The 13578-nt window shown below is 35.4% G+C and overlaps 2 protein-coding genes across 2 annotated transcripts; both read left to right on the top strand.

The window, feature by feature from the left end:
* The first annotated feature begins 149 nt into the window (after window positions 1-149).
* On the top strand, window positions 150-8539 carry TPR7 (Tetratricopeptide repeat (TPR)-like superfamily protein). The gene is made up of 11 exons (XM_086249433.1): window positions 150-487; window positions 996-1226; window positions 3203-3259; window positions 3391-3519; window positions 3858-3935; window positions 4059-4129; window positions 4741-4790; window positions 4922-5120; window positions 5646-6213; window positions 6889-7032; window positions 7997-8539. The coding sequence occupies exons 1-11, from the start codon at window positions 386-388 to the stop codon at window positions 8141-8143; spliced, it is 1776 nt and encodes a 591-aa protein (XP_086105559.1). The 5' UTR covers window positions 150-385; the 3' UTR covers window positions 8144-8539.
* A 2948-nt stretch (window positions 8540-11487) lies between these two features.
* Window positions 11488-12606, top strand: LOC147299204 (uncharacterized). Its single transcript, XM_086257376.1, has one exon. The coding sequence runs from the start codon at window positions 11839-11841 to the stop codon at window positions 12340-12342; it is 504 nt and encodes a 167-aa protein (XP_086113502.1). The 5' UTR covers window positions 11488-11838; the 3' UTR covers window positions 12343-12606.
* The last annotated feature ends 972 nt before the right edge of the window (window positions 12607-13578 follow it).

Below are 13578 nucleotides of genomic sequence, written 5' to 3'. Positions count from 1 at the left end.
AAAACTCAGGGGTATTAAGGTAGTTTCCTTAAATAAACGCGAATATTCGACTCTCCTTCCATGACACTGCATTTTTTTTTTTTACCGTTTTTTTTTTTTCAATTCCAACTTAGATTTAGAAAGAAAGAAGTTAACAAGGAGAAGAAGACCTTTCTATCTAGTACATGCTTTCAGATTTGGTAGGCGACTGAATTCTGACCTTCTTATTCAGCATCGTCCGAGACCCTTATTTTGTTCTCTTCCTCTTACTATAAATTCCAAGAATTACTCAAACACTCTCCAAAATCTCAATTCTCCATTTTCGCACATCAAATTCTCACGGATCGGGACCTTGTTTGCCCCAAATTGATTACCAGGAAACAGAGAAAGAGAGAGAGAAATCGAAATGTTTAACGGAATGAATATGATGGATCCGGAGTTGATGAGAATTGCCCAAGAGCAGATGAGTCGCATGTCACCCGCCGAGTTCGCCAGGATCCAACAGCAGGTCAATTCTCAACTTCTAATTTTTCAATTTTTGCTCTCTTCAAATTCTAGGGTTTCATTTTGCTTTGGATTTCTTTTTTAATGATTGGGTTGTGCTTTTATTTTTCAGTTTTTGCTTGATCGATTATTATTTTTTTTTGGTTATGCTTGCTTTACTCTTGATGTTTGTACTGCATGCTGATGTGTTCAAATTCGACCTGTGGGTTTGGTCGACTTTTTGGACGTGGTTGGTTATTTGGATTCCATGCTTTTGTCACTTGGAGAGGCACAAATGCACAATGATGTATTATATCAAGATTTTGTATCTGAAAGTGTGAAAATTCAAAAAACTTGAGCTTTGGGCATGCCATTAATGCATTGTTTGTGGGGTTTTGCCAAATTTGTTGACTACGAAGTGCTAAAATTTTATACAAATTGGGAGTTTTTTTTTTCTCTCTTTAGTTTCAGTTAAGTGGTGGCTTCATGAGTTCATGGTTTGTAATGGTTGTTATGTTTGACTGGCATTGCAGATGATGTCTAATCCAGAATTGATGAGGATGGCCTCCGAGAGCATGAAGAACATGAGGCCTGAAGACCTAAAGCAGGCTGCACAACAGTTGAAGCAGACCCGTCCAGAGGAGATGGCTGAGATTGGTGAGAAGATGGCTAGTGCATCGCCTGAAGAGATAGCAGCTATGCGTGCCCGTGTTGATGCCCAGGTCACTTACGAATTGAATGCAGCTCAGATGCTAAAGAATCAGGTAATGTTGTAGCCATCATAAGAGTAAACATTAGTTAGAATTCATTTTTTAGATTTCTTCATGGATTAATGAATGCCTATTTTATGGTTGGAGAATTATGATTGAAACGTTGATCACACATAGGAAGAAGAGTATGCCCGTGACATACAAGATCCAACATTAGTATAATTGAAATTTGGTATTCCCAATTAATGGGCTGTAATGCAATATGAAGTGCTTGGGCCTTTAATTTTAATCATTAGAAGACTTTGGAACATAAATACCGAGAGTTATTTCAATTTATTTTCATCATTTTAATCTGATCAAATGATTTTTGGCTTTTAGTGTAAGCTGATTCTCTGCTGCTAATCTTTTTTTTTTTACTTATTCTCTAGCTTATATCTCTTATTTTGGAATCATTTTAGAAAGTCGTGATCGGGATAGCTGAATGATTAAATTTGTGAATAGATCTCATATCATATAAAGAAAGTGGTAATTTATTGCAATAAATTTTCTTCCCCGGGAGTTCTATTATGTGAAATAAAAGAATTATGATGCATCTAGACCACTTATTTAGGAGGTGGAAGGGTAGAAAAAAATTTCACTCCCACCACTTATCTTGCATCAATGTAATTTATTTGTATGGATTTTGCACAATATTTAGTCATGACACATGAATCTCTTGGGTACTTCTAAGCACGAGAAGCATAATAAGAGAGAGGAATAGATAATTGAAGTGATAGAACTATCGAACAACTTCTATGAGATAAAATTATGGAATTAGGAGTACAAGTGCAACTTGGCCAAGATGACCCGAGCTCCACCTGAACCATACCCTGATAATGGAAAAGTTAGGCTTAGAAACCTACAAGTTGGGGAGGGGTTAAGGTTGAAAAAATTCCAACCCATAAAAATGGAGCAGGGCTAGCGATAAGCCGTTAAGGTACCCCAAGCCCAAGCCCACCCAAAGCGGACATGTATTTTTAATAAATTTTTTAACAATTCAAAAGGTGTCACAATTTCGTGACACTATTGATTCACTTTGTCCTTTGGATGGATTATTTATTCTTACTACAGGATAAATTTTTATTTGTGTGGATTTAAAGTTGGAAAGTTATAGAATTGTAACTTTAGACTGTGCAGTAATAGTAGCCTGATTCCCTAATCCGAACCCATGTCGACCCGTAATTTTGAGCCAGTTTGAACCTGCTAGTGTTGTTTATTATGTCCCTAAATGCTTTGATCTTGATTATTGATGGACTTATACTTAGATGCTATGCAAATGCTATGCAAATAATAAGAGAAAACAAAGACTGTAAAACACACACAAGATTTGTTATCGAGGTTCGGCTAACTTTGCCTACGTCCCCGTGTGATCTTTAGAGAATCACAGCTGCACTATGAAGATTAGAAAGAGATTACAAGAACCTATTGAAAACCCTAACTAATCCCCAAAACCCGAGCTTCCCTTCTCTCTATCACTCTTGGCCTTTCTTTGTTTCTGTCCCTTATATTTTCTGTAGTAATTCCAGCAAGCCTATTTATATATATAAGCTGCTGATTACATTCCTTAACTTATTAGGATAGCCTAAACCTTCTAGAATAGGGAAAGGAACTTTCTTTCCTAAATCTAACCTTAAATCAACTAGGAATACTAAAGAGAACTATTTCCTAAAGCTACTAGGAAATACTTGTGCACACTTTTCTCTAGTTTCCTAAACTGATTAGGAATCCTAAAACCAACTAGGACTTCAACGAGCCAAACACAACAGCTAGTTGAGTTACAGGCTGTGTTAGGGTTAGGTTGGAGATTCTAGATATCTCACTCCGTCAACTTGGACTCTTGCCTGATTTCTCCCCTGCATAGAATTGCTTTACAATGCTTAAGAAAGGATTAAAAAAATTTATCGTCTACTTATTTGCCATTGTTTCTACGTGTGTTTAAATAATGTTTTGGCATCTAATTCCTCCTCTGTTTTTATGTATCAATTGTGCAGGGAAATGCACTTCACAGCCAGGGAAAGTTCAATGATGCATCGGAAAAATACTTTCTTGTGAGTGCAATTAATATCAGTTGACTTTTTTTAGTTCTTTTCCTTTTCTTAACAAAAGAATCAATTCTCTTAACTGGTTATAAATATTCCTTTCCAAGCAAAATACTTATATTCTGTGTCTAAAATCCTAGGCAAAGAAGAACCTGAATGGCCTTCCATCCTCTAAAGGCAGATCACTTCTGATGGCATGCTCACTCAACTTAATGTCATGTTACTTGAAAACAGGGCAGTATGAAGAATGCATAAAAGAAGGCTCTGAGGTATATGAGGAAGCCATTAGTCTCTTTCAATGTCATCTTGCTATATGATATTAGTTGTCATTGTCAGTTAATGTTGTATATTCATAAGTGTTTCAAAGTAATGGCATCCCACAGGAAGAAAACGTTTGGCAATCAAATATGATAAAATAATGCTTCTGCCTATTTTCTGCTGACAATGTTAATCCCACATGCACACGCACATTCATGCAGCGTGTATGCCTTTGTGAGTTTACACACACACTCTCGCAGGCACATATGCCTTCATTATTAGTTTATTTCTGTCTTTCCTTGCAAGCTTATAACTTGATCTATCTTGGTGATGTATTTTATCACTTCAGGTTTTGGAATATGATGCAAAGAATGTCAAAGCTCTTTACCGGAGAGGTCAAGCATATAAAGAATTGGGTCAATTAGAAGTGAGTTTGTTTATATACTTACATGATTTGTGAGCTGAGATTGCTGAAGTATCTTTTGAAACATGTTTGTAATTTTCTGCTAATCTGTTTCCATTACATGATGTTCGTTGTTCCATGTCTTAGGATGCTGTCTCTGATCTGAGCAAGGCACATGATGTTTCCCCTGATGATGAAACTATTGCAGATGTTTTAAGGTGTGGCTCTTTCTTTCTTCTTCTTCAGATCATGAATCACAGTGGGGATCATTATGTAGCTCGCGGCTGAATTCACATAAGTTGTATGTATGGCTCATAAATGTCTCATAATTAACACTCAAGTATAGGACTTGTTTGAGCAGTGACCCATAGGATGTTTTCTTTTTCAACCTTTTTTTTTTTTTCCTCAGATGCTGGGCTAGAAAAGGGGGTGGCTAACCGCTGCCTATGAATCCCCAACCTCAAAGAAGGTGGGATTCAATCCTAGGTCTTTAGTGTGATGCCCAGAGAATTTACCACTAAAACCGCTGCATATGTTGCAAAAAATTGCGCTTTTCTAATTTCATGCAAAGTAGTTGATACATTAATATCATTTTTTACAGTTTTGTTAATCATAAGGTTTTTATTAATTTTTTTTTTTTTTTGAGCTTGTGCTTGTTGTTAAGTATATTTGCACCTGTAATAAATGCCACAATGTTTCGGACATTTAGTGATTTTTCACTGCCCTCTTTCTTTTTATAAGGTTTTTAGAGTTTTGGTTGTAAGTTTGTAACACAAATCAAAGAAGGTGATTGTTTTGACATTGTAAATGACATTTATTGTTCTCACAGGGATGCCAAAGAAATATTGGGTAAAGAGGGTGGTGAGTCTGCACCAAGAAGTAAGCCTTTTTTTTTTATAACCTCTTTAATTTTCCTTCTAAATTTTATAACTTCGATGCTTGGGTTCTATATCATTTTAATGTCAGATTTCAAATATTTGATAGCATATTAAATTTTGATTATTTGATAGGATTGGTAATTGAAGAAATAACTGAAGAAGCTGAGACTGTGTCTTCTGCCAACCGTAAAAGCTCCTCTACAGAGTATTCTGTGGCACAACCACTGGAAACTAGTGGCATTTCTAAGACTCAAATTGCAGCTAACACTGATGCTCTGTCAACCAATTCAGAGTGTTTGCAGGCTTTGAAAAATGACCCAGAAGCTATCAGGTATGTTATGCACCTTCTGATTATACGTGATGAGTTTAAGATATGTTATGTTTAAAAAAATTTGGTTGAATTTTGAGCATTTGAAATATAAAACTAATCCCCCTTTTTGTTGATTTTATTTATTCTTTTTGCCATTATTTTTTATTTTTTATTTACAAAAAATTTGAGGTACTTCTGAACTTGGAATTTTAAGTTGGAAAAAAAGAAGAAGTTTATGAAGTCTTGTGAGTTACATCAGTGTGCAACTTGATTTTACCCTTGTGCATGACTGTGCATGCATGTGTTTGTACGCCACAGAACTCTCTGTTGCAGTAATTCTGCAAGCTTAATAAATTTCAAATAAGATATTTTACACTGGAAACATAATATTGGCATATATTTGTTTATTTATTTTCAAGTTACAAAAATTCCCATGTTGTATTCATGCAGTTTTTATTTTACTTTTTAATTTTCTCTCTTTTCATTCTGTTAATTTTTAATATTAATCCATGACATTATACTTGTGTCTGTGTGCCTGGTTTACAGATCATTTCAGAATTTCATTTCAAATACTGATCCTGACACCCTGGCTTCTTTGAGTTCTGGAAAATCCGAAGAGGTCCCTGTTGACATGGTTAAGACTGCCTCAAACATGATCAGCAAAATGTCACCTGAAGAACTTCAAAGAATGCTTGAATTGGCTTCCTCATTTCAGGGGGATAATCCGTTTCTCAAGGAAGGCTCTTTCAACAATTTCAAACCTGGATCCGTTCCTCCAAATGTGTCACCAGATATGCTTAAAACTGCATCTGACATGATGAGTAAAATGCCACCGGGGGAGCTTCAGAAAATGTTTGGAATAGCATCTTCTATGAAAGGGAAAGAGTCATCTCCAACACCAGCGTCTGTCAATGCTAACAGACGAAGTTCTTCAAAATATTCAGAAAGCAGTGAAAATTCTGCAGTTAATGCAACTCATAATGATGAAGGTGAATCTAGTTCTCATGGATTATTTCCAAATGTGAGAAGTGTTCCTCAGTCAAGCTTCACTGCCTCTGGTGTTGATTTGCAAGCACAAATGAGCAACCAAATGAAAGATCCTGCAATGCAGCAGGTTTGTTCAATTCGTGCACTAAAATATGACTCTTTTTTCCTTGAATTATATATGAAATTATTCTATTTTATTTTTACATAGCTTTTTATTTTTCTAAATTTAAAATTTAAAATTTGCATGTTCTTTTCAAATTTTTTGATAATTAAGATGTAAAAACAGGGCATAAGTAGTACTTATGGATGTGTGCGACAGTTAACCCTAGCAATTTACTACCTGAACTTTAGAAGATCCCAAAAATCCGCAAAAGACACAAAGCGGATGCTGCGTAAGGCAGTCATTCATCAAACAAGGACCTCATATATGCTTAAGCCATTTCATTGGTGCTGAAGCCATCTTATATCTGGTTATTGAATTTGAATTTCTAATTGGATGCTTTTGTACCGACACCTCCCTTTCTAGCAGCAACTCCAAAAATGGCACTTTGGGCAGTGACTTGTGTGTTGTTTTCAAAGGACTTGTACCTCAAACTTTTGAATAATAGGCTGATGTTATTTTTGTAGATCCCTAAATGTGTCCATATGTAATGTTTCTAAAAGCGGGATTTGTACCTTGATCTCTTGAACAATAACGGGTTGATGTTATTTTGGTAGATCCCTGAACATATATGTATAGAACAGTTAAGACTTGCATGATCGTGTATACAGCTTTTATAATTTTGGTTGTCTTTTCTGGCAGATGTTCTCATCAATGATTAAGAATATGAGCCCAGACATGATGGCAAACATGGGTGAACAATTTGGTTTGAAGCTTTCTCGGGAAGATGCCGCAAAAGCTCAGGAAGCAATGTCGTCTTTGTCACCACAGGACTTAGACAGAATGGTAACTTCCTACCCGATTTAATGACTTTAATTTTGAATGCATTTGTTTCATTCTTTGTTATACTTATCATACAAGTCTTGGCATCCAACCATTATTATTTTATTTTATTTCTTATTATAGGACGTGACTAAATCTTTTTTTCGGTTTTGATCATAATGTGCAAGATTTGTTCTGTTTATTATGGTAGACATACTATAATTAATATACATGAAACTTTATTGCCATAGTTGTGAATCGATTATCACCCTCCACCTGTCTTTTCCAATTATTTTTAAGAAGGAAAAGAAACCCCTAATTTATGATTCAGTTGAGTGAATGTATGTCATATTATCAATTCCATTGTCATGGAAGGGGAGGTATAGTTTAATTGTTTCACTTTTCTAGGTCATCGCTTTTCATAAGATCCTTCCAGGACTTTATCTGGCAGTGTTATACGCTGTGTAAATGTAAACATCAGTGGACCACAAGGAGTGCTTGGTCCATTCTCATGTTATGAGGATCTTTCATATGTGTGTGCAAATACATATGTAAGAAATGCTACTGTTAGAACAAGATATCTAAGAAAGAATGTGATGAAGTGCTGTGTGAGATATGATCAGTATTTTCAGAATCACCTTTGTTTTGGATTTTGACCCGTGATGAAATGCTAGTGTTAGAACAAGATATTTCATTAATGCATATTCTTTGAGACTTGAAAATGTTAAGTGGTGGATGCATTTGCTTTTGCACCCAGCCAGGGGGATAAGTCCTAATCCATAACCTAAGCTGCGTGTTCAGAATATGAAAATGTAAAAGAATAAAATTTAAAAAGTGTTCACAGCTCTTGGGCCATAGTGTAGAGGACTCATTCTCATGTTTTGTTTTTCTTAGTGGGTGGGTTGGCTTCGGTCATTTTTCTGATATCAGTGCACCCTTTCATTCTTAGTTGCCCATATGAATTTTTCTCTTCCATTTCTTGTTGCAGATGAAATGGGCAGATAGGATCCAAAGAGGAGTGGAAGGTGCAAGGAAGACAAAGAATTTTCTGCTGGGGAAAGCCGGTCTGATTCTAGCAATATGCATGCTCATTATAGCAGTAATGCTTCACCGCTTGGGCTACATTGGTGGCTAGAGTTTCATTATGCTCGTAAATTATGAAGGATCCATTCCAAGTTCAACCTCTATCTACGTGACACTTGTCAAAAGCCGGAATGTCCCTGCAACGCATCAGGAGAGGTGCTGTTTGTTGAGAAAAGGAAGAAAAAGAAATTGGAGAGAGGGAGAAGGGGTTGTGTTTCAATGGGGACACAGATGATGTGATATCCATAATTTATTTTTGTAGCTACGTAGTCATAGCATTGTTTGATTTGTTGAGACTTTTGGAGGCCATTACTATAAAAGTGGATGCAGTTGGGAAAGAATTAACAATGCCATAATAGAAATCCCGCAAAAGGGATTCATATTATGGAAGTGATTTGCACTACTTTCTTATAATTTATGATATTAAGCATATAATTCCTTGCGTTTATGAAGTAGGTCGTGGACCCTACCAGTTAATATGTTTGATTGTTCCACATGTTTTCCCATTTGCTTGGAGTTGCTGTCTTATCAGGGAAACAGAAGCCACATGGCTGGCTCTCATTTGTTCTCAAATGGTGGACTTTGAAATGTAGCCAGATACGACTTCTTCTGGAACACATCTTCAGAAGTCCAAGCTCACTCTCAATTCTACACTTGTACTCTTTACCTTTGTTCAGCTCTAGCTTGCCTTCTGTGTCAATTTTCTTACCTCTTTTATTGTTTCAATCTAATCCTCTTATTTTTTATATTTTGTTCAAAGTGAGAGACCCATTTGATTAATCAGTGGATGTAAGCAACATCATCCATCCTTTGTCATCATATATTAGGACAAGTTGGAAACCAGGAAAATTTGTTTTCAAAATGGGGCTGAGAAACAGTCTTTTCTAGGGAGGGATGGTCCTCATAAATTGTTTTTTGTTTTTATCTTTGATATTTATGTATGAAATAAAGAAGAAAACTTGTAAGAATTGATTTTGAATAGAATACCAAACTCTCCTAACTTTCGAATGTAACCACTGGAGATACAAGTCCCACATACAGATAGGCTTTTGGGCACTGAAAAATGGACAAGCATTTAGACATTTCTCATCTCATAACAATCATACACCTGAACTGTAATATAGTTTGAACACATATAGCTACACCGCAACCACTTCCAAATGGGATGCAATAAGACAAAAATATCAGTTGACTGTAAATATAGTTTGAACACAACTTAGCCACATTTGTGAAGCCTCTTACGCCGGCAAAATATATTTAGTTTATGATGACTAAAATAAATATATATTTAGTTTATACTAATAATTAAACAAATGGATAACGATGCCTAATTGTCCATTTCTCTTAAAACTATATTTTATTAAATCCTTACACGTTTAAGTTTCTTGTTTTGTCTATAGTATATTTTAACAAACCTTTACTCGTTTAGTTGGCCACTCGTTCTTTTTCTGATTTTAAGCTTTCAAGGTCAACTTATATTAGTGTTATAGGTAAGTTTTCAATAATATGATGACACTTATGGTTTTATATTTTATCATATAATACTTTCTCCAATTTTAAGATATAATTTATCTTTTAAGATGCTAAGTCAACTTATATTAGTATTATAGGTTAGTTTTTCTCTTGATATGATGCTGATTGCTAGGGCCAATTGAACTTTGACTTAGTATCTCAAGAGATAAATTATATCTCAAAATTGGAGAAAGTATTATATGATAAAGTATAAAAGCATAAGTGTCATCATGTTATTGGATTGAGATACCAAATTAACCATATCTCTATTCTAATAGGGACGTTTCTCTCTCATATCAAACACTCACGTGAAATCATCATTCTATATCATTATGTTTACCCACTCAATTTAAATCATTTATTGAAGTATTTTTATTTTTAATGCACATCATGTATTGAAAATATAAAATAAAATTTTAAATTTCTTACTTTATTAGTTTTCTCCTCTTACTCGGCTTCACTTTTAACATATTTTTCGATAAGCAAATTTTGTGACTTATTCAGATATTAAAAAACAAACAAACAAACACCTTTGCAACTAATACTTGAATAATTATTTATTTGAATTTTAAACCTATTTTAACACAGTGAAAAAAAATACTATATATTTTTTTTATTGACACGTGGTATAACCAGTCTATATATTATAATATAAGTGAATATTATTAATATTATACCCTACTAATATAAACATATCGTCCAATAATATCCTTACACTTTGAATTAGTTATACCACTTAACGGTATATCGGTCTTATAATTTTTCTAACTTGAGAGCCTTCAAAGTTCAAACTTGCACTTGTTTCGATCATATTCTTGTTTAAGGATCCGTTTGGGATTGCGGTGGAAGACCCAAAAACTGCTGTAGATGATAATTCTCAATCACCTACAACAGTTTTGGTGTTTGGTAAAAAAATTAAAAACTGCTTTTTCCTACAATTCTCAACTCCCCACAACAAAAACAGAAAGCAGGTTTCTAGGTGCTTTTGAAAGCTGTAGTGAATCACAGCAACAATGAATATTTTATTTTACCCATAATATCCTCATTGATTTCTATATTTTTTAATTTGTTTATTTTAAATTAAAAAATATGTCTATTGTTAGTTATATTTTATATTGTAATAATTAATTATGATATTTTATTTGCACGATTAAAATTATAATATACCTAAAAAAATAATACACATACTTATTTAATAATGTTGTTCTTAGAAAAATTAATACTAATAAAAATTTGTAGCCAAAAATTTAAAAAACAAGTAAAAAACATTTTATTTTTACCAAACAAATAACTGAAAAACACTTTTAGCATCTTGTCTATTTTAGTAATTATACACAGTCACATCACTTTTACATTAACATTTACCAAACACTTTGATACTGTTTTTTGCACTCACAGCACTTTTGAAAACATACTTTACCAAACACTCAGCTGCTTACTTTACAGCTGACTTTACTTCACAGTTGTTTTACCTCACAGCTGTTTTTTCACACAGCAATACCAAACTGGCCCTAAATCCTACTCTTTAGCACCATAATTTGCCTCCGAAAATACCTCTCTTACACTTCCATTTGATATTATTAATTGTGGTATTAGACTATGGTTATGCTGTGTAATTTTCTTTTTATTTTGTCAACACTCAAAAACTCTCATTCTCTTTGTTTTGGTTTCTTCTTGAAAACAAAAAATAAAAAGTAAGAAATAAAACATTACAAGAGTGTGTTGTAGCAGCAGTTATTAGTCCAACTCAAACTCACAATTCACAAATATCCATTCACATTCTCAATCCATGGTGTCCGCGTGGCTGACACCCTGACACGTATTCCACGCACGCCCCCGCAGTTTTCTGCCTCTTAACTCCCTCTCTCTCTCTCTGTCTTCATCTTCAATTCCTTCTAGAGAGAGAGAGAGAGAGAAAGAGCGTCCTTCGATTTTTCTGCCTATAGATTCGCTCCCAAACCCCGTCCGTTTCGCTCAATTTGTACACCTATATTCTCTTCTCTCTCTCTCTCTCTCTCTGCGAATCAATATCTAAACCTCCCTCTTTCTCTCTCTCATTCGTGTTTGGGTTCACTTTCTCGGAAAAACTAAATTCTTCCCGATGAATCCACCACAACAATCGCAGCCTCCCCCACTGCACCCAAATCCATTCCTCTTCCACTTTCCCAATTGAAACCTAATTCCAACCACCAATTCAATTCCCAATCCATTTCGGCGATCCATCCAATTCCATCGATGACTCGGACCGCTCTACTGCGATCCTCGCCCACCAGCCCTGGCCCGCCCTCGTCGGCGATGTCGACGCCGCATCAACGGGAGAGGCGCCGCGTCGGCGAGGTCGCCGGCGGGACGGCGGCTGAGTGCGCGGCTGTGTGTTGCTGCTGTCCCTGCAGCCTCATGAACCTGCTCATCTTGACTGTGTACAAGGTCCCCAAAGGGCTGTGCAGGAAGGCCTGGGCCAGGACCATGAAACGACGCCGTATGGCCCGCCAGAGTAAGAGGGGCCTGTTGCAGCCCAAGCCCAATGGGCTCGCCGGCAGTGGCCTTTCCTGCCACGAGTTGGAGGTTGTGGGCCACGTGGACCACGGTGGCGACAAGATCCAGAGTGACGGTGCAGAATCGGAGGGCGCGGAGTTGTTGGAGAAGGAGATGTGGGACCGCTTTTACGCAGCCGGCTTCTGGCGGAGTGGCTCACAGAGAGAGCACAACAACAACAACGACGTCGTTTTGAGTCGGTGACTGTAAATGTCTTGTGGCAAGAGCGATGTCGTTTTGCAAATGCAGGAAATTCGAGAGATGTCGTTTTGGTGAGGGTTTAATTGACAACTCTCGCAGTCGCTGACGGATTGTTGGCGCGAGAGCGAGAAATGATTGGTCTGGGGTGGTTGTTACACGTGTGTGAAGAAGATTGCCTAGTAATTGTAATGACTGAGTGCATTACTCTTCTGGAATATTGATTGAAGAAATATAAAAGTGGGGGTTATATAGAAAGTTCATGAATCATGATAATGTTAAAATATTCATCCAACTGGGACCTCTCTTCAAAATCAAAATCAAATTGGTCAAATTCATGTGAGCCCCTTTAAGGTTTTAAAAAATATATTTTGAATTTGTTTTTTTCTAAGAAATTTGTTTGTTTCGTTAATTATTACAACCCAATTAAGTATCAATATTTGATCCCACCTATGGTGTCGATGTCAAGAAGGATTCTAATTTCTAAATATAGTGCATATTACCTCTCCAGACTTCAAAACTAACTCTGTTATTATTTCAAAATATTATATGTTATTATTAAATATGAGAATAAAATTAATTTTTCATTTTTAGGCTTGTAAAATTTGAACCAAATGGACCTTAAAAGTTTTCGGCAATGAGTTTAAGGTAACCCTCAATCTAGTCCTTTCCTTTTTATTCTGGTGTTGGGTATTGATGGGTTGCGTGTTTTCAAAACTAGTGATGCAGACTTCTTTCAAATCATTTTCAGCTTTTCAAATTTTTTTATATCTTGGAATTAAAGGACATTTAGGCTTGTTTGGTATTTAATTTAAACAAAAAAAAAAAACATGTTTGATAGACTATTTTCAAAAATAATTAAAAAAATAAAAATAAAAAACAAGCCTCTTTTTAAAAATGATAAACATCATTTTTTTTTTTTTACACTTTTTTTCTTCTTTAACTGTTATCATTTTAAAAATTTAAAAATTATTTTCAACTTTCATGTCAAACAAGTTTTTATATTTTAAAAATTAATTTTGAAATCTAACATTAAAAAAAATTTGAAAAAGTTTGAGTAGGATATACCAAACGAGCACTTAATTTTTTAACCGAGTGAAATTGAAAATTTCTTAGGTGTGTGGACTGCCGGCTGCCTGCGTGCTAATGCCAATGCGACCTAGAACTAGATCGAGCAGTGGCGGGTAAAATGGGTTAGAAAGAATCGTCAAAGATTTTCTCTGCGAATGCCACGTGTAAGTC

Source organism: Dryas octopetala, chromosome 1 (genome assembly GCF_963921425.1).
Source record: "Dryas octopetala chromosome 1, drDryOcto1.1, whole genome shotgun sequence".
Lineage (NCBI taxonomy): Eukaryota > Viridiplantae > Streptophyta > Magnoliopsida > Rosales > Rosaceae > Dryas > Dryas octopetala.
Note: the sequence above shows the minus strand (reverse complement) of the source record. Positions and strands in the feature narration are given on the sequence as shown.